This window comes from Sabethes cyaneus, chromosome 1, assembly GCF_943734655.1.
Source record: "Sabethes cyaneus chromosome 1, idSabCyanKW18_F2, whole genome shotgun sequence".
Taxonomy (NCBI): Eukaryota; Metazoa; Arthropoda; class Insecta; order Diptera; family Culicidae; genus Sabethes; species Sabethes cyaneus.
The window spans coordinates 2,789,301-2,814,808 of record NC_071353.1 but is presented as its reverse complement, the minus strand read 5'-3'; the positions used below and the strand labels follow the sequence as shown (position 1 = coordinate 2,814,808).

Here is a 25,508-nt window from a genome sequence, read left to right as displayed (position 1 = left end):
TATGAACAATTCTGGACGAAAACGGTTTTCCGGGGAGCATGGCTACGATAGATGCGATTCAGTGCTGTATAAAAATCGGGGTGTATTCTCGAATAATCCGAGCCTCTGTAAAAAGTGCACTTTGCACAAAACGTTAATTAGCCCGGCGATCGACAAAGTGACAAGACCAGGTGGAGCAAGATCTAATGAGCACTGAGTGCCCGCAGAACTGGAAACTAGTGGCCATAGACCATAGTTAGATGGAGAAATTACGTAACGCAGACCTTATCACAAGACGTAAGGCCATAATGAACTAGTAAGTCAGTTTTCGCTTATCTTTTTCTTCTCTTTTGCTTACGACAAAATATGGTTGTATGACATTTGCCCGAAAACCATCCCCCAGAATTTTTTTGCCAGAATGCAATTTGCCCGAAAACCATTCCCCAGAAAGTATCATTTCCCAGAAAAAATTTTCCCAGAATGTACTATTCCCCAGAAAGATTTTTCCCAGAATGTACCATTCGCCAGAAAACCATTCCCCAGAATAGATTATTCTCCGAAAAATTTAATAAATGGAACCACTTTTCGCATTTTGGTGAAAATCATCTTGCGGAATATATCAATCTGCAGAAGAGATTTTTCCCCGAAAACGATTTTCCATTTTCCAGAATGCACTATTTTCCTAAAAAACCTTCACGCGTAGTACAAAGCAAAGCCTTGGATAAACTTCATAAGACTTGACCGTTCTTTATCGACAGATTTCGCAATCGGTAATTGGGGTACAGGATAATTACGAAGTCAGTGTAAAGATCCTACTGTCTATATAGCAGCGTTACGCGTAGTACAACCCTCCCGAATAGACTGTTCCATCTCTTTGCCCCGTTTTCCCGATATTTTCTTTTCCGAAATTATATTTTTCCTGAAAACTTTTCTCGAATAATATCATACATTAATAAGAATATATTCTTAAGGTTAACATTGACCGTCATAAAAACAATTAAAAGTTAATCTTTTGCGTTTAAGCAGGATATGGGATAACGAAGGAAACAAAAAAGCATTTCTCAAGATCTGCTGCTTTTGGTATATGGTTTATTATGGTATTTATTTGCATTGGTTAGCGGGACATTGGATTTTACGTGGCCAAACACAAAAGAAAATATATTACTTGCACTACAAATCCTTTTTTCTTTCCCTTTAATGCAAATAAGTTATGCTGATTACAAGGTGTGACTTATTTACCGTCTTAGTAGCAAGTGTTTCCTAGATGATTCAGGGCGAGACGGCCGTAGGCCGCGAGTGTTCGCCGGCGACCCGCCGTCGGAAGCGCCGGCCACTGCGGGGGGGCAGCCCCCCCGCAGAGATCACCTCAATTTAGGTGCAAGCATTTTCCTAGGTTTACTGACTAGTAGGGGCTATCCCTTAGTTGAGTCCGAACGAGCGATAGCGAGTAAGGACAGCATATACTCAATAAGTAGGCCGAACATGCTGTCGCAGTTTCCGAACAGTATTAGTTAAACCCAAATTACTACAAGCTGATTTTAGGGAAACTGTTAATAGGAAATTATTCGAAAACTAGACAGCAAGAAACATTTTTGTTTCAAGTATTTATCATACACTTGATCCATGACACACATCACACGTCTTGTTTCCGCATATTCACGGTAAAACTAAAGGAACTTGCGGAAACAATGTACTCTTCTTCGGAAGTTTCCTTCTTACTCCATACCATATCACGTATGGAGCCTTAATCCCAAAACGGTCATTGGCTTTATAAACCACGTAGTACCAAATTGGGGCACAGGATTACAACTATCCCGCTCAACTCCATCAATGGCTATGAGCGGTACGTAAACTGTGTACAGCAATCGGGGCCTGCCATAAAAGACGATAATTAAGACTGTCGCAGTGGCCTTTTAACCCAATGCCCTTGACATACAAAAAAAGAGTCAAGAATCAATAAAACGCTTCATTGTTTCAAATTTCTCGTAAGCTCATGCAAATACATGTATTTTGGGGTATGGTCCATTCTGGTGAAGTTTCCTTGGAGACAGAGTATAATTTTCTGGGAAATGGTCCATTCTGGGGAATGGTTTTCTGGGAAATGGTTCATTCTGGGGAATGGTTTTCTGGGAAATGGTTCGTTCTGGGGAAGGGTTTTCTGGGAACTGGTTCATTCTGGCAAAAAATTTCTGGCAAATAATTTTCTGGCAAGTGGTTTTCGGGCAAATGTCATACAATCCAAAATATTTTACGAAGAAAATTTCGTCTTCAATATTTCACTACACCGTTGACAGACGTGTTCGGTTGCAATGAATCGTCTGCAGCGTGGACAAAGTGTCGCTTCCAGTTTTCTGATCGTCACAGTAACACTCTCCGCTGGAACCTCTCGCAGACATACCGCTCCAACCTGTAGAATTTCGCATAGATCCGAATCAGCGCAAGATTTACCCGAATCAACTGGCTGCAATGTTTGCAATAGTTGCATAACGGAAATGGGCACATCTGCATCTACCGCAAGTAACCATGGGTTCGCATCCAATTGTTGCTGCTGTTGCTGACGAAAAATGAGTCCTTTGAGATCCAGCACTTGTTCTATGATGACCGCCGTGTGCGGAGAGTCTTCTAGTCTGTTTGCTGAAGCCATTCGTTGAGAAAATTCAAAGAATGGCGTTTGCGCTGAAGTTTGTTAAAATCCAATTGATTTTTTTAAGGATGTGTTTATTATTATCTCTACATACCTCTATAGGACCAACTCTCTTCTACCAGGAAGGGAACAATTGGCCACAGTATCTTGCATAGTGTCTCGAACGTTTGACCCAGAATGCCCTGCAGATTGCGGTACTGTTCGTGTGTACCACAGTAGAGACGATCCTTGATTAAGTGCAAATAAAACCCAGATAAAGTTGACACACAGAAGGTAAGAGTGCTCGCAGAAGCTTTGTTATATTGGTAGGATTCATAAAGCGTGAACACCTGTAAGAAAACCAATTAGCCCAATAGAATATTTGTCGATTATGAGGGTGCAGCCACTCACAGTATCGTGCAATTGTTGCAACTGCTGCAAGAAGTACTTGTCCACAAGTTTTAAATTAGACTCGGTTAGTTTAGTTTCTACGTCCAGATCTGGCACAACCCCCAGTAGAAATCTTAAAATCCCTCGAATTTTCTGAACACTTTCGCCAGACGAACTGAGCAATTTATGGCTAACCGGAATGGACGTATTCTGAATAGCATGGGCAGCAACCCACCAGCGGAGTGTATCGCAACCATACTGGTTGACAATTTCCTTCGGTTGAATAATATTACCGAGTGATTTGGACATCTTCATACCGTTCTCATCTACTGCAAAGCCATGCACGAAAATCGTACGATATGGACTCGCTCCTCTCGTGGCGACACTAGTCAGTAGCGACGATTGAAACCAGCCGGTAAACTGATCAAGCCCTTCTAAATATAAATCAGCAGTCCGTTCTCTACCCAGCACGCTTAGCCACGAAATGCCAGAATCGAACCAAATGTCCAATATATCCTCGCCTTTAGTTAGATCCTCTGATGCTAAGTTCAACGCAGCGAGCACACGATCGGGGACTAATTCGCCTATTTCTGCAGTCCACCAGAAATCCATGTTGCCTGTTTTCTCGAGCTTCTCAACTAAGTGTTCTATTATACCGGAATGAATAATCGGTTTCGAACACTTTTTATCGTAAAATACGGGAATCGGTACACCCCAAGCGCGTTGCCTGGAAATACACCAATACGGCCGTTTCTGCAACTGTCCGTTCAATACTTTCTTACTAACTTCGGCTGATGTACGTGGAAATATTCGAATCTCTTCTACGGCAGCCAGAGCCGGTTCTTTCAACTTATTGGTGTCGATAAACCATTGTTCGCTTGCTCGTAGCATCACTGGCTGCTTGGTACGCCAGTCTATCGGATAGGAATGCTCAATAGTTCCACATGCTATGGTTTGCTCTTGAAGTCGTTCCAAAACCAACTGATTGCCTTCAGTAAGTGCAAATTTTCCTTGCAGAAATTCCGGACTTAGAACGTTATAACAACCAGACTCGTCGATAAGTGACTTGATAGGTAACCTCCGCTCTAGGAAAACTAGAAAATCGTCTGGCCCATGAGCGGGTGCGGTATGCACTAGGCCGGTTCCTTTCTCAGCTTTTACGTGGCCAGCGGGTAGGAAAGGTAACTCCGACCCATCGATCGGATGCTCGTATTTTACACAGCCAAGCTCACTGCCAGCAATTTCTACTACTTTTTGTAGTGGAGCACCAAATTGTTCCGAAAGATATGGTACGAGATCAGACCCTGTGAGCAAAAGTGTATTTTTCACATCGCCACAGCGAACTAAACAGTAGCGTAAATTAGGATTGTAACAAACGGCTTGATTTGCGGGCAATGTCCAAGGAGTTGTCGTCCAAATAGCAGCCGCAATTGGCTCGCCAGATTCTAGCCTCGTCCGAATCTCTTTACAGTCGTTGGCACCGCATATATTAAACCGCAAATACAGAGAAGGACTTTTATGCGCCTCATCGTATTCCAGCTCTGCCTCAGCTAACGCAGATCGCGACGAAGGAGACCAGAAAACCGGCTTCAAGTCCCTATAAATAAGACCCTTCTCGAATAGCTCCTGAAACAGTTTCAACTGTACTTTTATATAGCCTGGATCTAATGTTCGATACCAAGAACGGCTCTCCGACCAATCTGCGGTCACGCCCCACTGCTCAAACTCTGTTCGCTGCGTGTCGATCGTCTCCAATGCAAAACTCCTAGCAAGTCGGCGAATCTTCGAAGCGTTCAGCTGTTCCTTTAGGTTTTTGCTTTTCGCACTTTTGCTGTATGCATCCAGAGCCTTAAGCTCAATTGGTAACCCGTGGCAATCCCAACCCGGTACGTAATGAACCTTTGTACCGGAAACAATTTTATGCCTTAGGATCAAATCCTTTAGTATCTTATTAACTGCATGGCCCATGTGTAGATCGCCGTTGGCGTAAGGAGGACCGTCGTGTAAAGTAAATTCTCCTCCGTTTGGTAGTGAATTCCTTTGCCATTCGTAGAGTTTGCTAAAACGCGTCTAGAACAAAATTAGTTATTTACAATTAGTTTGTGTTTACAAGTTCCTCTTTTAAACGCTAATTTTACCTGCCGCAGTTGCTCATGCACCTCATTTCGTTTCACACCGGTCAAACGAGCAGGGAATTTGGTTTTCGGCAGGTTGATCGTATGGGTGTATTTTGGCTCATTTTTAGGTGAACTTTTAGTCGATAGCCTTCGGGTTACGTTGAAGAATGGATATGAAGTTAATTTCGGAAAACTCCATAACATTTTGCACCTGCTTTTAGATTGATCAACTAAAAAGATACGTATTTGCAACTGGGTAGGTGGGTGCACTTGCAGTTCCAGTCCAGTTGCACTAGAAATTGATTAAGTGGATTTCGTTCAAATTTCGTTAAATATATCCATTTGTTTACATTTTTTGAACTTTGCATTTGTTATCAGGGATGCCAGCCTTTTCATTTCTTGATCTATAACTTTAAAAGGATCATTCTTCTTGCAATCTTGGGACCAAAATATTCTTTTTTAAAGGGTGTCTCACATTAAATTGCATCACAGAAGAAACGTTGTAGAAAATTACCCATTGGGTATTTTCTCTTGAAAATTTCGGTAGAAGCATTTTTATCGCAGTCAGTTTTTCGCCAATTGGAAAAATGGCGTCACCCGATCAGTTATGTTTACCATCAGTTATGCGCAGAATATTTTGAGTGTTATCAACGATAATGCATATCAGAACCATCAGAGTAGAGTGACTATATACAGAGTGGCGACAATGTCAAAATTGGAATGATAATTATCTGTCAGTGTCATTCCAATCGAGCAGACGACCTATCCAACGCGCATGCAGGAAAGAGAAAGAAAAACCTTGGAAAACCCGCATTGCATACATTTGGGATGACTTGTCGCCACTCTGTATATAGTCACTCTACATCAGAGGATAGACCGCTAGAAAAAAATGTTTCGCGATTGTCTGTGTAAATTTTTCTATTCTATTTTTTGCGTGTAAAATTCAAGCAGTAAGGTCGACTTAACGCAGAACACCTGTTTTAGAAAGAATCTGGCAACGATAGTTCAAGCTGTTCCTGTGCTGTCAGTCCGTCAAAGGCAGAGCTGTCATCTGTCTAAAAACGCATGTGTTTTGTGATTGTTTTCGAATGGTCGCTGCCTGCCGTCGTTGCTTGCACGCTGTTTCTTGAGTTTACCGTTTTATATCTTCCAAACCTAGTGTGGTTTTACCACCTTTTCAGTACAAAAGATGATTCAAACTAAAAAAAGGTCAGCGGCCAACGAGTCATCTGCGGAAAAAGTGAAAAAGCCAAAATTGATTAAATCTGTCTCCGATGAAGATCAGCCGGCTAAAAAATTCTCGATGCGACTGGATCACAATTCGAAAAAGCAGAGTGGTAAGTTTCAGAAAAAAATATCCACAACCGATGGGCAGAAAACCGGATTCAAACAGTTTGGAGAAAAAAAGCCGTTCGTTGAGAACACACCGGAAGCCAAGCGGGAATACTGGAATGGCCTAAAAGCCAAGCAAAAGGAACTGCGTGAACAGCGGCGTAAGGCAAAAACGAAAGATCTTTATGAACTTAGTGTGGGTGCAAAGAAAGTCTACGAAACTCTCAAGAGAAAAAGTACGGAAAATAAAGAAGAACTGGTCGTTCGGCTGCACCAGATGCTGAGTAAGGACAACACCTACAGCCGAATTGCTACAAGTCACGATACGGCTCGTGTTATTCAGTGTATGATTAAAAACGCTTCCGTGGAACTGCGTGCACAGATAGCGGATAAGTTAATACCGGCTATCTATGAGCTTGCCACTTCTAAATATGGTCACCATTGTGTGACGAATCTCCTGAAAAATGGATCAAAACCTTTGGGGGTCAAAATTACGGATGCTATCATCAAACATGTTGTGAAAATGACTAATCAAGCCTTCTCTGGGTCGATCGTAGACTTGGTTTATAACGAGTATGCTACCAATGAGCAAAAAGCGTTTATGCGACAAGCTTTTTATTCGGAAATTTATCAGCATAGCAAGGATAAGACTGTGTCCTGCATGAAGGACACCTGGGAGACAAATAGTTACATGAAAAAGACCGTCATTTCAACAGTTAAAGCTCATTTGGTTCAGGCGGCAAACAAGCAACTCACGGATAATGCTTTGCTGCATACTCTAATGTTAGACTTTCTACAGGAAGCTTCAGAAATCGAACGTTCGGAAGTCATAGAATTGTACCTTCCTCATTTGGCAGCGATTTCCAGCACAAAAGACGGTGTGTCTGCTGCTATATATTGCTTCCTTAATTCGGTGGTTAAAGATCGTAGGGCGGCTCTGAAGGCACTTAAGCCATACGTAGAAAAATTGAGTATTCACGAGCATGGCCATCGTTTGGTTCTTTGCATTCTTAACTGTTACGACGACACAGTCATTTTGGGTAAACAGCTGGTGGTGGTCCTGCTGGAACACGTGGAAAACATTGTTGCAAGCGGTGAATGGGGCCGAAAAGTTATAGGGTGGATATTTTCACCGGCCGATAAGGATCTGTTACATCCGACACAGATCGAAATTCTAGATGGCTTTCTAAAGTACAGCAAAAAGGATAAAGAAATCCGAAGGCGGGAAATTCTCGCGACTGCGGTGGAGCCATTCTGCAAAGCTGTCGAAGCTAACGCGAGTTTCTGGCTACGAGGTGGACACACTGCTCTTCTAACGGCAGCCGCCTTGAAGAATCGTAAGTGTTTAGGAATAAGACTTTAGCGATTTACTATAAGATGAATTTGTTATTTTAGTTTCGGGAGATCATATACAAAGAGTTCAGCAAGCCCTTGCGAAAGTAATTTGTGATCCACAGTGGCAGATCCATGAAAACGAGGTCAATCAAGAAGGATTACCTATATTAGAGGAAGCGATAAAGAAACCGGATGTGAATAAGAAAGACGGCAAAATTAAGAAAATCAAAAAGAGTCCCTTCGCTGAGGAAAAGGTAACAAAAATTAAACGAGTCTAAATAAAATTAAATTTGACATTTTTAGGAGAAAAAGCGCTTGAAACAACTTGAGGCTAATCCATTGGTAAATGGAATCGAGCACGCAGGATTGCACATTGGTTTAAAGAAAATTATTAAACTGGACTCGGAGAAACGTCAGCAAGATGAAAATAGCTTCCAGTTCGGAAAGGCAATAATCGAACAGTTGGAAGATGAATCGGTACTTTCTTTTTTCTTAAATATTGATCTTGACTGCTAAATACAAGTTTTTTACCGCTCATTTACAGGTTGCAACGTGGGTGCAGCATAATCGGCCTTGCTTTTTGCTATTATTAATATTTGAAAACAGTACCGACTCGGTTCAGAAACAATTAAAACAAAAGTTAAAATCAGTCAAACCAAAATTGAAACTTCAAAAACACGCCGGTGCCAAATTACTGCTTGAAAAATTGAAGCTTTAGTATTTGCGGCTCAAGGATATGTTTATAGTTATTAAAATATAAATTTTCAACCAGGAACAGCATTTTTACCTTTAAAGTTCATTAGGGATCTGTTGCAGAGTCCCTTCATTCCACCAACTATGCCAAATCTCATCACCTTACTTCAGTCTCAAAATAAGGTGCACTCCGGAATCGGTGTCCACTAGATCGGAAATTTCGCCTATCTTCAGTGCAAAAGCGGCATCTTCGAAAGGTTTCTGCATCATTCCACGCTTAAACATTCCCAAATCGCCTCCGCGTTTAGCCGAGCTGCAATCCGAAAATTGCTGTGCCAGTTCTGGCAGCGTGGCCTCACCTGACTTTATTTGCTTTTTGTACCCTTCAAGCAAACGCAACGCGTCCCCCTTGGTGCGAGTGATGTTCTCTTCCCGCCAGGAACTGGGTCGTCGCGAGTCCTTGTGCTTTACCAGCAAGTGAGCACACTGAACTTCGGCTGCTCCTTGCTCCGGTGTGGCCGGTTTTGTAGGGAGATCCCACTGTGACTCCTTCGTATACGTATTCAAATAGTATGTCATTCCTACAGAAAAATACGCTTAAGTTTAAAATTCTTGCTATGAACTCAAGGTCACATATACCAGTGGACCGGCTAGTCCGCTTTTCCCACCCTTCCGGAACGTTTTCCTGGCCGTCGGACATTCTGCGAGGAACTGAAAACTTGCAGTAGATTTCAGTGTTTCGTGTAACGGAAGCAAACCAGCAGAAAATGCTTTCCAACTATAGAACGTTTTTGTACAAATAAATGCGAAAGGCTTCAACAAAGCGCGCAGCTTCTCTATCCGCAATCTTCTTTGACACCTTTGACGAATAAACAGAGCTGCCAAATTTCTTTGTTCCAACTAAAAATCTGAAAAATGCAAGGAGCCGTTTAAATATTACGTAAAACACCATGAAGTAATTTGCGGTTTCGTCACTAACGAGAATGACATTAGCTGGGGCTCGTTTATGTAGGAGTGAGAGGGGAGCAAAGAGTGGAGAGGATCCGGGAGCTTAAAATTTGATGTTGGTAATATTATTCCTACTGCAGACAGCCTCAGCGAGGGCCCCAGCTAATTTCAAAAAATCTTTACATGTGTGCGTGGTGGAATACTTCATATACCGTGGACCCCCGTTCGTTTGACCGTTTTTAATCTGAACACTTTTTAATTTGAACCCCGTTGGTTTGCACGACGTGCAAATTAAAAATGGTTCAAACGTCATACTCAATATGACATCATTTGCTTATGCAGACAATGCACATATACATGATTTGTTTGTGCTGATCTAGCGTGTTTAATCTGTTTCACATTGCGTTTTCCCAACGATTATGGAAGAAATCCGATCGGAGAATGAGTATACGCTGCTTGTAACTGCCAACTGAATCAAACCCCCAAAACAATAACAAAGAGCAAGGCAGCCAGTTCACACAAGTTCCAACATATTTAGGGTTACCAGTAGTTCAAATTAGAAACTAACCCCGTTAGTTTGCATGAGGAATCGTTCAAACGAACGGGGGTCCACTGTAGACACGGGAATGACACTTTGCTATACCAACCTGTACAAAAAAACGTAGCCAACATAGAGCGGGCCCAAGCTGACAGCTTCATAGATGGGCTCAAGCTGACAACTGAGTCGGATGTATGAATTGTTGAATTTTGTTAGTTTTAGTTTGATTTTAGCCAAGGTTTTAGCATCACATAGCCAATGTCAGGCAGGCAATTGATTCGAAATATGTGAAACAGTGAAAATGGTAAGTTAAATTCGTTTTGTAAAATCGTTTTGCTTTTGCCGCCTTTTTCATATGAGTAATGAAAATATGACGTCATATCAGGTATCAGGTATATCCCCCGATATAAAAATTCATAACTTCTTGAGTTTTTATTTCTCCATTTCCAAATTTTGCATGTTTCTTCGAGAAAGATCAACAAATATTTTAAAATAAAAAAATCGACTAAAAAAGTTCCAACTTTGAAAAAATTGCAATTTTTATAATTGCAATGTTTATAAAAATGTTTATAAAAATGCACTATTTAACTATTGAAAAACAATCGAGAGGAAGTATGGTATACCAATTTTGAAAGCTTGTGGAATAGTGAACACATCTGGTAGGACGTCATTTTTTGATATTACAAATTATGTTAACAATCAGCATTTAAAAAATAGTAATTTTTTCGGATTACAATACTTTAAAAAAAATCATATCTTGCGAATTCCAACAGTAACATCGAAATAGAAAAATACGTGTCGATTTTTTTTTGAACAAAGAACGTAAAAAAAATCTTCCGAAGAGAAAAAAAATTTTGATTGTAAATTTCCCGTGGAATGACCCATAGGGTAGATGATCCATTAGTTGCGCCACTAAGTACAATACAACTTCATTTTTCTTGTTTATTGAGGTACATGCTTCAATTAATGCTTGTGGGATATAAATTTATCAAATACAAGGTATTTGTCACAAGGCAAGACAATTGCTTTCGTTGTGCGAGAAGCTTTATAAAGAAAAAATGAATTTTCCGATTCAATTATATTGTACCAACAGTTGCGCTAATGTTTCGTTAGTTAAGTTTGATGTTCCTTTAATTGTGGTATTCCATATACATTGCTAGGTTGCTAAGTGAAAAAACATCGTAGCAAAACTATAGATGAGCGCCTATAGTTGTGCGCTCCAACTGCGCGTTGGATTTTGGAAAATTGGCATTTTAGCAAATAATGCTTTAATTTTAAATGGTGTAGTCTAACTACCAATACTTATAAAAACCTGTTTTATATAATGAATGTAATTGTTTTATCTAAAATGCTACGGTGACGAAAATATGCATTAATAATGAATAGTAGCGCAACTATTGGTACTACCACAACTATTGGATCAACTACCCTATATATACTACATTGGATGTAACCAGCGTAACAGGGTAATAACCGTTACGCCAAATTGACAGCCTCTTGACAGCTGACATTTCGGTGATACGTTTGTGTTAGTGCTGCTTCATTTCCATCGTTGCTTGTTTGCGCGACGTCGTCGTGTCTTGTTTTTTTTTCCAGCAGCGCACTCTTCCTCCCGCAACCAGAGAAAACCAAACTATACAATCAAATCTAAACTCGTATACGAAGCAGCAGAACAGTATCAGTGGTGGAGTTGTAGGCAGTGGTAGACAGACTGTATAACGTTTGTGGGAAGAGTCATCAGCAAAAGTGAAAATTTTCATTCATCTTGAGGTCCCGTTTGTCTAAAGCCTAAATTTCTATGTTCGGTTGAATTCGGACAGCAATTTAATTTGTCCTCGGAAGATTTTCTTTTGCCTGTCGTAAATGTGCAATATTTTCCCCTGGCGATTGTAGTACTGTACACGGTAATAAGTGGGAGGATTGCGTGTTGAGGAAAAGTTTCGCCTTCGAACCACTAACCAGCACAAGTGGAGAGGGGTGTGTTGGCTGCAAAAAAGTACAGAAGAAAGAGTTGCAGGTAAAGTGCATTTGGATCAAATCGTATAAGGGAAATTCGCAAAACTTTGTGATAAGTTGAGGACAAAATCTGCAGAGATTTGTTCGGGTTCAATGCTCACCGCGAGCTCGTGAGTCTGGGCCTGGGGTACAAGTGAAATCTATAGGAAAATTTATTTGAAAATAAATGAAAGAAAAAAAGGACGTGCTGCAGTTGGGTTGTTGTGTGGCGCTATCTAATATAATTTTGTGCACAATCGTTTTCTTATTGGATTGATTTTTTTCATCGCTGACTAGCTTCCACATCAGCTGCTGCATTTGGATTACCGTAAAGCAAGAAGGTGAAAAAACAAGAAAAACGCAACCCCGAAGAGAAGAAACCTTTGGTGGCAGAAACAGCAGTAACAACAAAGTGTGAGGCAAACTGTGAAGAAGAGTTAGGTAGTTTCTCTTCATTAAAAATCTATTTCTATAGATTTTGTATGTACGAATGTTGAAATTTGAAATCTAAACTGCGTTTTAACACAGGTGAGTTAAAATAACAATTTGAAGGATTCTGAGAGTTGTTTGTGGGGGTGCCATTGTTGTTTCCAAGTGGTTTAAGTATGTTGTTTAGTTGCAATGCTGTTTTTTTTTATTCCAAACACGTTATTACTAAAGCCCTATAATATAAAGCAGGAAATTTTAACAAGAATGTGTTGACTACAAGCTTGATTTTTAATTTGAGATCTGTAGTTGAATCACAGACAAACAGACGTAACACTCACTGTCCTAAGCTGTCCTACGTCCTTCGTACGCTGACAGTAATTTAGTGTTGGTTGAGAATGTCTCCGTATTCGTCAAAGTGACGCTTTTTAACGAAAGGAGAGGAAGCCCACTTAAAAAATACTCGCTCGACCATGGGATGCTCCTGTTGGAAGTTAATATTTTGGAACGTCGACCAAAGATGGTGCTAGTGTTCAGGCGAAATGTGCGCGGCAATATTCTTCGTAGGATATTCTTCAAAGAATTGTCTGTTTGTGTTTAGTTTTGAAAAATTAAGTTTTACTCCTAACCCATTCGGTAAGTTCACGCATACGATAAGCCTCGTCGTCGTCATCAGCAGCATAGAGTCGGGTCGCCTACGTTGAACTCGATCTTGGACCAGTCGTTGCCAATTTGACAATTGCCTTAGAAGTCGCAAATCACTTTGGTCCAGGTCGAGCGCTCTTGGCAAGTTGAGTCTCACCTGTTCCTGGTGCCGGTGGAGTTGTTGAAAAGGACTGTTATCTTGGCCTGTCGTCCGGCATCCTTACGACGTGTTCGGCCCACCGTAACCTACCAACTTTTGCCAGATGTCGATGATAGGAATCTCTCCAAGCAGTGCCTATACCTCGTGATTCAAGCGGCTTCGTCACTCTCCGCTTTTACTTTGTACTCTGCTAAATAACGTCCACAGGTAGCGTCCACAGCAGCGTCACGGCTTCAAGTTCATAGAGTGTCCATAAAGTTCTAATAAGGGTGTTGTACATTGTCAGTTTCCTGCGGTAGTGTATGCTTCTTGATCGTAGTGTTTTCCGAAAAGAAATTAGCCCGATTTCCCGCTTGAATGCGCCGCTGGATGTTCTTACTAATGTTGTTTTCCACGATTACCAGCGATCCTAACTACATGAGCTTCTCTACCACTTCCACTTCGTCGTCGTCGCCGTCAACGGTTACCGTTCCTCTTTACCCAAGCTAGGGGATCAAAAACTATTGTAGCGTTTATAGCTTGGTTGATATTGGGCCCTATTCACATTTTACACAGTTACCTGACCTAAATTTTTAACGTAGGGCTACGTCTTACGGCAAGTTTTGGCTGGGTAGGGTGTCATTCCAAAAAATCTTTCTCGAAAAGTGGTTAGGTTTTGAACGAACGCTAATAGCTTATCGATTTTCAATACTTTTGCATCAATCGATCGGAACATCTTCTAAGAATTGGCTCAAATGGAGAACGCTATTATTTCGTAAGTGTACACTATTGAAAAACTGAAAATAATGAAGTATTGTCCGACTAGAAACCCTCGCATCCTGATTGGTCGATGAAAATACGTCATCATGGCTGGCACGTGTTTTTGCAAAAAAGTGACAGAAACTCCTCGTCCCAACGGCGCTTAAACCTGTAACAATTTGCAATCTGTGCTTGGGAAGTACCTCAGAGTGTAAAACCACCCCTCTTCAACCGATGTTATCGTTTCAGCATTAACCCTAGTCCAATGTGGTGTCGTGAAGGTAAACAATTTAAACAAAACGCTGTAAAAAATTATTTGATTTGCAACAATTTGGATTCCTCAACCTGCAGCACAACCAAACCATTTTAACATAACAATTTTTTGATACCATCAAATTAAACACAAATACATATATGTCTAATTAAATAGTGTTTGATGTTGAAGTAAGATTTGAGGCGCAATTATCATTCATTCGAAAATAATTGAATATTCTCAACCTATAGTCTCAACAAACCCTATATGTACATGCTGCATGTAGCATGTATACGTGAAGGCTCAATTCAAATGTTTTCCAATGACGCACAGGGCTTTGACGCAGCTCAGTCTAGTTCAATTAGGGACGAAGATAGAATTCAAGAATTAACCAGTGCTATTTTCACGGAGTCGAGAGTTGAGTGGGCAGTGGATTCTATAAGTCCCTTCAAGTCTCCAGGATTAGATGGAATTTATCCCGTGCTACTACAAAAAAGCAAGGATATCACGGTTCCTCTTCTGACAAAGACGTTTAGGTCAAGTTTGATACTAGGATACATTCCTAAGAAATGGCGAGAAGTCCGGGTTATCTTCATTCCTAAAGCGGGAAAACGTGACAGGACAAATCCCAAAGCAAACAGACCAATTAGTCTAACATCTGTGATTTTAAAAACGTTTGAAAAAATCATGGATCTTCATATCATATTATCATATTTGAAAAGAACACCTTTGAACAAATTCCAGTTTGCCTACCAAGCAGGAAAATCAACTGAAACAGCACTTCATACGTTGATTTCAAAAATAGAAAAGTCTTTTGACAATAAACAAATCTCACTTGTAGCTTTTCTTGATATTGAGGGAGCATTTGGCAATGCCTCCCAAAATTCAATAAATAAAGCCATGATAAACCTGGTTTTGACAGGTGCATTTCCAATTGGATACATGCTATGCTAACCAACCGCACAATAACTACAAAACTGGGAGGATCTACTTTAACGACAAAACCAACTAGAGGTTACCCTCATGGGGGAGTCCTATCTCCTATGCTGTGGTCCCTAGTAGTCGATGATCTTCTAAAATGGTGTGACTTGGAAGGACTAAATATTAACCCTTCTAAAACAGTCATAATACCATTTACAAGAAGGAAATACAGTATTGCAGCTCTACAGCCGGAACGATAATCTAGATCTAGAGTGTGCAATCTCAAAAGCAAACAATGCTCTTTGGGCGTGCAGGAATACATTTGGCAAAAAGTAGGGACTTAAGCCGAGGATGATTCAAGGGATATATTCGACAATTATGAGACCCAGACTAACATATGCTTCGCTAGTGTAGTGGCCTAAAACTACACAAATGACAGCTCAAAAAATGCTTGGAAAGCTACAACGTATGGCGTGCTCTTCAATAACTGAGGCAATGACCAGCACACCTTCCAAAGCTCTAGATGCTCTTTTATATCTTCTACCGTTGCACCTATTCGTACAACTTGAAGCAGAAAGAGGTGCTCTTAGGCTTAGGCGTGTTACCCTGGTAATCATGAACGAAAATTGGATGGAAACTAGAATAAACTTCGATATACCCTTCAAAGCAATCCGATTATTGCAGATTATGGGAAGAAGGTGGTCTTAAGACTCGTCCGGGCACACTCCTGTTTTACACCGATGGTTTTAAAATTAGCAAATCTACAGGATTTGGGGTTACTGAACCAGGAATCGACATATCAATTCCAACTTGTACAAACATTTGCTTGACTACTGTGTTACCTGACTCACTGCGAATATGCGTTGTGTTCGCGGGATCGTGTTGGTTCGAAAGGTTTCGAAAAATATCGCCCTTGTATCGAAAATATCGTTAATTTTGATCACTAAAAATAACGTACTTAAACGTTATGTTTCATGTGCCAGTAGTACGCAATAATTGTATTGTGAAACTAAATTGTTATTTATGCAACTTTTTACATATTAAATGCAATAACAAAAGCACAACTTATAAAAAATCGTTTGTTATCGATATTAACTGCATATGCGTTATAAACGAATGAAACGTATGGTTGCATTTTATTTCAATAATACGCATATTCGCAGTGAGTCAGGTAAAACAGTAGGAAATACAGACATGCCAATATCTGTATTTTCTCCGATAGTCAAGCAGCTCTAAATGCCTTACAGGCATACACATGCCAGTCAAAGCTGGTTTGGCAATGCATCCTCTCCCTAAGACAATTAGCTTTAACTAACAATGTTAATTTATACTGGGTACCTGGTTATACCGGTATAGAAAAAAAAATGAAAAGGCCGATCGAGAACTGGTTCCTCAACTGAATTCGTTGGGCCTGAGCCATTCTGCGGGGTGTCTACATCCTGCTTAAAAGCTGAGCTCAAAATCTGGGAATCATCAACGATTGATGCCAACTGGAGAGCTGTTCCAACATTACGACAATCAAAGCGTTTCATTACGCCATGCAAAAGCATCACACGCAGCTTAATCAGTTTGAATAAAGCGGATCTGAGTACGCTGACCGGTCTTTTAACCGGACACTGTCCGAGCAGATTTCACCTCAAAAGTACAGGTAAGCTGGCAGATGATATATGTCACTTCTGGTCGAGACCTCGGAACATATACTGTGTCAATGCAGCGCACTAATTCAACGAAGACTGCGTATTCTCGGCGAGGGCGTTCTAACGCCTAGCGAGATATGGTCTGCTGAAACAAAAAAGGTACTGAAATTCATTAAGGAAGTCATACCTTCTTGGAGGGAAATGCAAATTCTGACTCATAGTGATGAAACGAACTGATTATGCAAACAGTAAATCGGAGTATACCACAATAGATCTAACTAATGGTCGCAGTGGTTCAGGCTCCCATAAAAAAATGTATACATAAAGAATCGTATTATTACATGCATGGATTTATGCTACTATCGCAACAAAGAGACTTACCTAGTCCTAGTCCACGACCTCTCTAATTTTTATGTGAGAGCATAATTTACGATTCTGAGAGTCACCTAGGTTATCCCGCTCACCTAGACCCAGGACCTACTTGCGTAATGAAGTCTCTCGCCTAAGCGCAAATTGATCTTCGCACTTTTTGTCTCTAAAGAGTGTTCACCTACGTGTAACACAAAACAGAAGTATGCCGAATAACTAGAACTAGAAGCATGCCGAAAATACCATCCAATGCCCTACTAAACGCAAAAGGAAAAAGGGTGAAAACACCGATACTCAAGCACGGGGATAAAAAGCAGTTCGCTCGTTTAATTGCGATACTACAAAAACAAAAAGACGATATCACAGTAGATCAAATTACTGATCGCAGTGATAAAGTTTTTATATAAAAAAAAACGTTTCAGTTCCACTCAAGACAGAGAATTAATCTATCAACTTTCCACGTTAAGCACCGTTAAGGTGTCATTCCAGCAATATCACAACATATGACAAAGAACTGCTGCCAGCGACCAACTCTTTCGATTCTGGTTCGTAAATTTGTATTCAGTTTCGTTTTAGTTAATTCAAGCGCACACTCTTACTTTTCGATTTCTGCGAGATATTTTCTGTCCATTTATTCGCTGTGCGAGGTTCTCAACAGGTTTTGTGACTTTAAATCAGAGTACGAAGCGGCATATGCTAATAACGAATGATTCACTCGAAAGGTTTGTGTTCTTTCTTTCTTTTTTGTATTTTTTTTTCTTATTCTACCGCGGAATGTGAACACCGGGCTGATACTTTGCAATGATGTCACGCGCTGTTTGTAGTTAAGCAAATTGTCAATAATTGAACGTTAACGCGGATGAGTATGTGGTTGTACCCTGACCCCTTCCGGTAATCCTAAAATGGTTTGGTGTTTTCTCGAAAATACTAACTTTAATTAAACAAAATAAAACGAGAACAAACTCTTTTAACATGAAAACAGCAGTTGAGCCTGCCCAACGTTTCGAGATTGCGTCCCCAAAATCGATCGCAGTGCATAAGCGGGAAAAAGTAATCGCAAACAGGTGATTATTAGCAAATTTTCGATATGCCGTTGAGTTTTTGCACTACCGCACAGATTTCAACTTTCTACATACAGGCAAGGTATGTTCACACAGCTACACCTAAGGCCACACGGCAATCAATATACTCGGAGCGTGCACAAACATCGCACGCCGCCGGGTAGCGCAGCCGGAGTGTCATCACACTCCATCCAAAAGCATTGTTCACCGACGAAAGTGTACATTGCACACAGACTATTGAGACATAACACTGGCTGTTCAGCTTGTTTTTCCCCTTGTTTGATTGAAACTTTTGATCGACTTATGCTGGTGTAATCCTGCGATATTGTTCCCATGTAGACTAATTTCCTACAGGATGAAGTTAGGAACTTTTAGATCTAGGATTGTAGGATTTAAGGAATTTTTTTTAAGGAACCGTGTACAGTTGAGAAGCTTGAAAAAGTTGGCTTTTCCAGATTTTTTCTACAAAAAAAAACCCTTTAGTTGATTAAAGTGAAACTTTGTATGCATGTCACGACAACTTTCAACCTTATTGAACCATATTTTATTTGTTAAAATAGTTATTGGAATGCTGCTATGGTTATTCTCCTCAAACACTTCTAGAATAAGCTGCCCTGCGGTGCTATCTATGAATTGAATAACCGGGAAAAAACTCAAAATGGTGGTTTCTCCAATCCAATTCCAATTTTACTCCCAAATTGTTCACAAAATAAAAAATATTACTCGGAAAATTTAAAATGGATCAGTTTAGCAGTTTTCGAGAAATCTTGCTCACCGACTTTAAACACAATTTTGAGTAATACATCGTTACAAATATGCGTATAACTTCGTAAATCGATTTTTAAATAAAAAGAAAATTGATTTTTCGAAAATTCTAACTGTATATCATCCCTAAATTTAAAGCTGCCTGCTTATTCAAGATCCAATGAATTTTGACCACTGTTTTTCGCTCTGCAATGGAACATTGCAGACATCACAGTCTGATACAACCATATCCATGTGCCGTGCCGGTACCTCCTGTACGGCTACGACGTTGGCAGCTAATTGAAATAATCGTCTTTGGCTGCGCAGCTTCTTCTCGAGTGCAGTAGCCATACCTCACGAAAAAAAGTCCAGTATAAAGTAAATAGCGAGAAAGAAATGATGGAGTCGACAGAAGCAATCCGCGATAATTGGTGTTAATTAATTCAGCACGTTGCTCGCTGGTGTGCCATCTAAATAGTTTTTCGATGAGTTTTCTTGCAGCATATTCCGCTGCAATGGGATCCATGAGCGCAGAAGAAGTCAACCGAAAGAAAGTGGTTACCTTTGCCGACCTGTCTGCAGCAAGCGTTAATGCAATTCCTTCGCGTCGTAAGTGAATTACTTTCACCTGAGAACGTTTGCCGCGTGTCAAGAATAAATTAGATGCAGCGAAAATGTGGTCATTTGGCAGACTTGGTGTCAGTAGTATTTTAATGTTTTCATTTCAACACCTAAGACCGGTGATTGACAGTTTTAAAGAAGATCTCGAGAGATACAGATCATCAAGAGATCATCAAGCAACCATTTTTACCTAATATCCTGTCCTGTACTTTGATTGACAGCTTGCGATTGGATTCAACACTTTTTCGGCCTCAATTTTCCGTTGCACAATTCAACAGATAATTCGATATTTTCGCGTTATGGTTATACATTCACTCTTTACACTTTGAAGTGCTCTTCGTAGTAATGAATAGCTCCAAAATTTGACTGCCCGAATCTGAATGCATCTACTGCTAACAAAGCGCGTCTCAAAAATCGTGTAATAAAAATTTTACAACACAAAACTGGGTTTCCATTTATCCGTACTTGAATATGGTTAGAGTTTAAAGTAGTTTAAATTTCGATGAAAACTCTTGTTTCATAATGTACTAATATTTACAGTCTTCTCTGTTAGTTTTAGCAATATCAATCAATAATCGTATTCAGAAACCATTTTTGTAAACCGATCATGGTTCTCATCAAGTAAGATTCTATGAATAACCTTAGATTATTGAATAAACTAGATATGATAAAAGTATTTTTGAGCGTCTTAGTGGAATACGAAGATTAAAATTAAAGAAAACTTTTTCATGTTTGGATTCTTACTTATTTTACTTATCCTGGCTCGCTGTTCCTCAGGATTTGACCTGCAAAATAATGTTTCGCCAACTAACTCGGTCCATGGTTGTGCATCTCCAATTTCTCGACCGTCCCACACTTTCCAGGTCCTACTCCACTTGGTCTAACCATAACCACGCTGCGCACCTCTGCATCTGGTACCAACCGGATTCGCGGCGAAACCCATTTTTGCGGGGCTGTTGTTCGGCATTCTCACAAGATGTCCCGCCCATTGTACCCTTCCAGCTTTAGCAACTTTCTGGATACTGGGTTCGCCGAAGAGCTGCGCCAGCTCGTGGTTCATCCTTCTCCTCCATACATCGTTCTCACATACACCGCTAAAGATACTGCTAAGCACACGACGTTAAAAAACGGCCAGTTGTACAAGCATTGTCCACGTTTTGTGCCCGTAGAGGACTACCAGTCTTATTAGCGTTCTGTGTATGATGCTTTTGGTACAGGGGTGAAGCTTACCAGACCTTAAGGTCTTGTGGAGTCCGTAGTAAGCACGATTTCCGGTGGGAATATGTCTGCGTATTCTGCTGCAGTTCTTATTCGACGTCATCAACATACAAATTCGTCCACCACCTCGAACTCGTCCCCGTCGACTACTACACTATTGCCTATGCGAGCTCGATCGCGCTCGGTTCCTCCTGCTAACAAATATTTGGTTTTGAACGTATTCACCACTAATCCAACCTTTACTGTTTCACGTTTTAGTTTGGTATACTGCTCAGTAACCCCTGGAACGTCTTTCCTACAATGTCCACGTCGTTAGCGTTACAGATAAATTGATTAGATTTGTTGAAGATCATGTCCCGCATGTTAAACCCCGCACGTTTTATCACACCTTCTAGCACGATGTTGAATAGGAGACAGAAAATACCATCGCCTTACATGTTTCAAACGGGCTTGATAACGCGCCCGAAATCCTCACACAACACCGAACACCATTCATCGTGTCCTTAATCAGTCTAGTCACTTTTCCATAGCTCTTCACGGTCGATAGTATCGTAGGCTGCCTTGAAATCTACGAATAGGTGGTGCGTAGGGACTTGGTATTCGCAACGCTTTTGGAGGATCCGTCGCAGCACAAAGATTTGGTCCGTTGTCGATCGCCCGTCTACAAAACCGGCTTGATAACTACTTACGAATCTACTTACTAGCGACGATAGACGGCTAAAAATAATCTGAGAAAGCACTTTATAGGCGGCGTTGAGAATGGTGTTCGCTCGATAGTTCTCACATTCCGACTTATCGCCCTTCTTGAGCATTGGGCATATTACTCCCTCCTTCCACTCCTCCGGTTGCTGTTCTGTTTCCCAGATCCTGACTATCAACCGGCGCAGTCAGGTAGCCAACCTATCCGGGCCCATTTTGATAAGCTCCGCTGCGATGCCATTCTTGCCAGCTGCCTTGTTGTTCTTGAGCTGCATAATGGCTTCGATCACTTCACCTATCGTGGGGGTCGGCACATCCCCATCATCCGCCGTACTGCTAGTTTTCAAAAAGTTGAAAATTTTACACAAAACTTTTCTGCGGATTACAAAAGAAGAACACTGATTTACAAGCTGTAGACGTTTTGAAAGTGGTAGAAAATGTCGACCGTGACCAGAAAACTTATTCCCGCCATGTGTTGGTCGCCCGCAACGGCGAAAAATTCAACTTTTCCCTCGTTGCTTGTGTTACTATCGTATTAATTGGACAAGAAAATATAATAAATTCTTCAAGTGTTGCGTGGTCCTTAAAAGAACCGATTGTTTGATTATCATAACACCAGCTTGCAATAAACTTGCACTAACGCACTTAACGTAATTTTCTTTTCGGTAAATTGGAGTACCGATAACCGCAAACCAGGCACGGCTTGTTGTAACGAACCAACCGGAAAGCCACAGCAGCTATGCAATCGACGAAGCCGTTCGTGTATAGTCATGACTCACGATGAAATACCAGTCCAGGTGGCCAGTTGCAAGCGACGTGGGATAATTCTGGTCTTTTTGTTGTCGTGAGGAGTTATACTTCCGCAGTTATTTATTCCATCACGGTAGCCAGCTCCAGCTTCAATAGTTTCCTTTTCTCAGCAGCTGATGAATACGACTGACCGGGAACTGCAGACGTGCACGACACGAGCGTGACTTTCGCTTGCCCTTGATGCTTTCTCCTTTGTCGCGTCCAGACATGCCAGTCAGATGCTGGCAGTAGCTCAGCTAGCGTTTGAGTAATACTGTTCGCTGGCTTACCTCGTGTTATGTACCAGAGCAAGCGACAAAAATCGATTCCGTCTATTTTTCGTGGTCCATCATTCCATCGTCTACGTTGAAGAAAATAGAGCATTTCAATTTCAGTCTGAACAAAAGAGCAAAACTACCAGTGAGCCTGAGCCGATCACCTTTTGCTGCCAAAGAAAAATTACGCACGCATTACTGTGGCATTGGTGATGGATAGATTTCTGTTGCTAAAGAAAACCTAGTAAAAGGCCTTAATTTCCAAGTTTCCTAAGTTTCATCAATTACCAAAACCCGTTCTTTTAAGAATGAACAAATTATTATATGAAGATGCAAGATGTCACTAAAACTGCCAATACTAATACTGCTTATATGAAGATATAAAAGACTGTTGTTCTCCGCTGATCACAGTAAAGTTTATTAGGCCAGCAATAATTATTACAACAAAACATTGGGTTTAGTTTTAATGCGTTTTCCTGCGCATTTGTTGTGGTTGATAGTGTTTAATTTGGTGTTAACTTGGTTTTTATCGCTATCACTTGTTCACGGCAGCCATTTTCAATATGACGATTATTAAAATTAAAATTGCTGCGGCGCCGCCCGTGTTGCCGTTGGTAGTACATCACAATAAGGAATTATCAAGCCAATTAGCAATCAACCAGAAAGGGTTGGATTACATTTAATTCTCTTGTAACTTTGTTATTGTAGAATTAAATGGAATTTTCCATCAACTTTCTCATTGGTTCCTGAATTGTATCAAAACTTATTCGAAAACAATTGGAAATTATTCCAACCAATCACGAAACGAGAATTTATACCTCGACGAAGAAATGAACAAACTGCTGTCTAACTACCGAGTTAGAGTTATTTTCAATTTTTCAATGGCTCGCCTTGAAAGTCAATAGTTTTCTGTATTTTCCAATTCGATTTTCCGATCTATTGGTGTAAATAGCTTGGAAATCTATAAGGAATTAACTGAATTATAAGCCGAAGCGTGAAAACGCATTACCATTTTGATGACGTCATTTCCAACAACCAATCATGAAGCTAGGCTTTCTAGATGGACAATTTTTCAATAGTGCGGATTTAAAAATCTATAGCTTCCTTTATTCGTGTAGATGCTTAAAAGACTTTCCGATCGATTGGTGCTAAAATCTTTAAAATCGAACGGGAAACCGCTAAGCCATTAGCGCTCAAAATGTTTCATTTTTCGTGACGCTCGCATTTTTCGATTTTTCGGAATGACCCCCTATACCAGCTACCTTCCTGAAAGCCGTGGTCCTACGTCAAAAATGATGGCTGTTTTGTAAGGAAGCTCGTTATATTGAGCCTTTTATCTTTCAACAAATTGACTGCGATCAGTTTGAAAGCGGCGTAAAAATTTTGACCTATTATCGACGGTTACGCCTCTCAGATAGAAGTATATTCGTATTAGATCTGTAATTTATAAACTCGCCTATAAGAATGTCTTGGTTAAAATATCATTAACCTCCCACATCGTATAAAGCTCTGCAATTTTAATCAAACAGTATTTTTTCTGACAATTGTACTTTAAATGTTCCCTAAAAATTGCTTAATATAAATAATAAAATGTAACACAAATCATTATGATAGAGGCAACAATCAAACATGGGCTATTATTCGTGCAAAATTTTTCACCTATCGGTCTAGAAAATCCATGTTCGGTTTTTGTAACAACTGACCCGTACCACGACGGTGGATAGCATGCTACCGATTCGACTGTGACTAATAGGTGGGGAAGTTGGAGTAAGACGCTCGTTTGAGAAAGTTTATATTTTTGCTATTATAAGAATCGTCACTGTTCAATTATAAAAGATTTTTTTTCGACAAACTATCATAGATCAGCGTTTCGTTTAACCTTCACTTCCCTTTGCCTGTTTAATTTATCCGCAAACGACAGTAGATTGGATCATTATTCATCACCTCTGTCGTTCGTTGGCCGTTGACGATCGCCGCAATGGCTGCACATTTTCACGGCCGCACCTTTAACGGGGCATATCATTTTCTGTTTAGATAGCTTTTTTTGCGTCGCTTTTCGTCAAGCCAAGTTTTTGCCCAGCTTTACCCATCGCTGGCATTTCAGCTGAATGATTTTCCGAGCTCGTCTGTTTGCTTTTGCGGGGCAGTTCAAACTGACTGTGTGCACTTGTTGTGCCAGACGGCTGTCTCGAGTTCGACAGTAGTTTATTTGGCCTAAATCGAACTAACCGCTCGTGGCCGCTTCAGGTTGGACGTCCTAAATGTTCGTGTATCGAGAATACAGCGATAGTCAGACACTGCTGCAAAGTCGGAAGACGAATATCAAAACCACAAAAATATGGGTCAATGGAGGCAGACGCACGCACTCGTATACGTACCCTCCCGTTCGCGTTCCCTGGCCACACGCTCTGCGGCTGAACTTCCTTAGTTCACGTGATTGCCCGTTCGCCACGCATATATTAATCAGCGGAAAACGGTCGCCGAAATTTGAGTTTCAACACACCCTTTTAATTGCTGCACTATTCTGTCTCTTAGATAGGTGTGTTTTTGTGTTACTACACGGCCGCTTGTTTGATAAGGCAAAGTGCTACCAAACAGGAGGTGAGCCAGTAAACAAACGAACTAGCGCAACAGTTAAACACACGTTACAATCGTATCGTACCTTGAATCGACTTGGCTCCACCGGCTGTTTCTATTCTGCTTGCAGGCTTTCCTTAGGAGAAACTTTTATTTTTATTCCATCGCAAGGTTAGCCTGGCCGTCCGTAGCATATATTACTAATACTGTTGGATTACTTGTCAAATTTTTTATTTCATCAGTAAAAATATGCTTGGAGTGTTGGAATTGTTTTGTAATATGGCAATTTAAAGTTTTTTTTGCCATACTTCGGATGCTGTCAACTTATAGGTATGTGATTTGTATTTTACTAATAGACATTACCGTTTCGTCGACGAAGGTTCATGATTGATGTATATCCAGCATTTTGATTCTTTCCGTAAATG

At 40.6% G+C, this 25,508-nt stretch overlaps 4 protein-coding genes across 5 annotated transcripts in view; 2 read left to right on the top strand and 2 right to left on the bottom strand.

The window, feature by feature from the left end:
- Positions 1–359: 359 nt before the first annotated feature.
- Positions 360–5,363, bottom strand: LOC128735680 (isoleucine--tRNA ligase, mitochondrial). Its single transcript, XM_053830167.1, has 4 exons — positions 5,131–5,363; positions 3,014–5,062; positions 2,718–2,952; positions 360–2,655 (listed from the first exon to the last, which is right to left on the bottom strand). The coding sequence occupies exons 1-4, from the start codon at positions 5,311–5,313 to the stop codon at positions 2,228–2,230; spliced, it is 2,895 nt and encodes a 964-aa protein (XP_053686142.1). The 5' UTR covers positions 5,314–5,363; the 3' UTR covers positions 360–2,227.
- Positions 5,364–6,215: 852 nt separating this feature from the next.
- On the top strand, positions 6,216–8,550 carry LOC128733679 (protein penguin). Its single transcript, XM_053827436.1, has 4 exons — positions 6,216–7,778; positions 7,837–8,030; positions 8,080–8,253; positions 8,321–8,550. Exons 1-4 carry the CDS (start codon positions 6,299–6,301, stop codon positions 8,492–8,494), a joined length of 2,022 nt encoding a protein of 673 aa, XP_053683411.1. The 5' UTR covers positions 6,216–6,298; the 3' UTR covers positions 8,495–8,550.
- Positions 8,548–9,315, bottom strand: LOC128733686 (putative peptidyl-prolyl cis-trans isomerase dodo). Its single transcript, XM_053827450.1, has 2 exons — positions 9,109–9,315; positions 8,548–9,050 (listed from the first exon to the last, which is right to left on the bottom strand). Exons 1-2 carry the CDS (start codon positions 9,167–9,169, stop codon positions 8,632–8,634), a joined length of 480 nt encoding a protein of 159 aa, XP_053683425.1. The 5' UTR covers positions 9,170–9,315; the 3' UTR covers positions 8,548–8,631.
- Positions 9,316–11,646: 2,331 nt separating this feature from the next.
- LOC128733015 (ecotropic viral integration site 5 ortholog) overlaps positions 11,647–25,508 on the top strand; it is a 37,888-nt gene continuing 24,026 nt past the window's right edge. The window contains exons 1-2 of one of the 2 annotated variants that reach the window (XM_053826541.1): positions 11,647–11,972; positions 12,248–12,478. The gene's annotated coding sequence lies outside the window, so the exon portion shown is untranslated. The remainder of the gene's footprint in view (positions 11,973–12,247; positions 12,479–25,508) is intronic. The other variant, XM_053826542.1, reaches the window with a different exon arrangement.

What these genes read in the sequence shown, in the direction of transcription:
- LOC128735680 (XM_053830167.1), bottom strand. Translation starts at nt 5,313, where the DNA reads ATGTTATGGAGTTTTCCGAAATTAACTTCATATCCATTCTTCAACGTA. An exon ending in TGCAACAATTGCACGATACT is followed by an intron (nt 2,953 to 3,013) that starts GTGAGTGGCTGC and finishes GTTTTCTTACAG; the next exon opens with GTGTTCACGCTTTATGAATC. An exon ending in AGAGAGTTGGTCCTATAGAG is followed by an intron (nt 2,656 to 2,717) that starts GTATGTAGAGAT and finishes AACAAACTTCAG; the next exon opens with CGCAAACGCCATTCTTTGAA.
- LOC128733679 (XM_053827436.1), top strand. Translation starts at nt 6,299, where the DNA reads ATGATTCAAACTAAAAAAAGGTCAGCGGCCAACGAGTCATCTGCGGAA. An exon ending in GTCCCTTCGCTGAGGAAAAG is followed by an intron (nt 8,031 to 8,079) that starts GTAACAAAAATT and finishes TGACATTTTTAG; the next exon opens with GAGAAAAAGCGCTTGAAACA. An exon ending in AACAGTTGGAAGATGAATCG is followed by an intron (nt 8,254 to 8,320) that starts GTACTTTCTTTT and finishes GCTCATTTACAG; the next exon opens with GTTGCAACGTGGGTGCAGCA.
- LOC128733686 (XM_053827450.1), bottom strand. Translation starts at nt 9,169, where the DNA reads ATGTCCGACGGCCAGGAAAACGTTCCGGAAGGGTGGGAAAAGCGGACT. An exon ending in GCGGACTAGCCGGTCCACTG is followed by an intron (nt 9,051 to 9,108) that starts GTATATGTGACC and finishes ATTTTTCTGTAG; the next exon opens with GAATGACATACTATTTGAAT.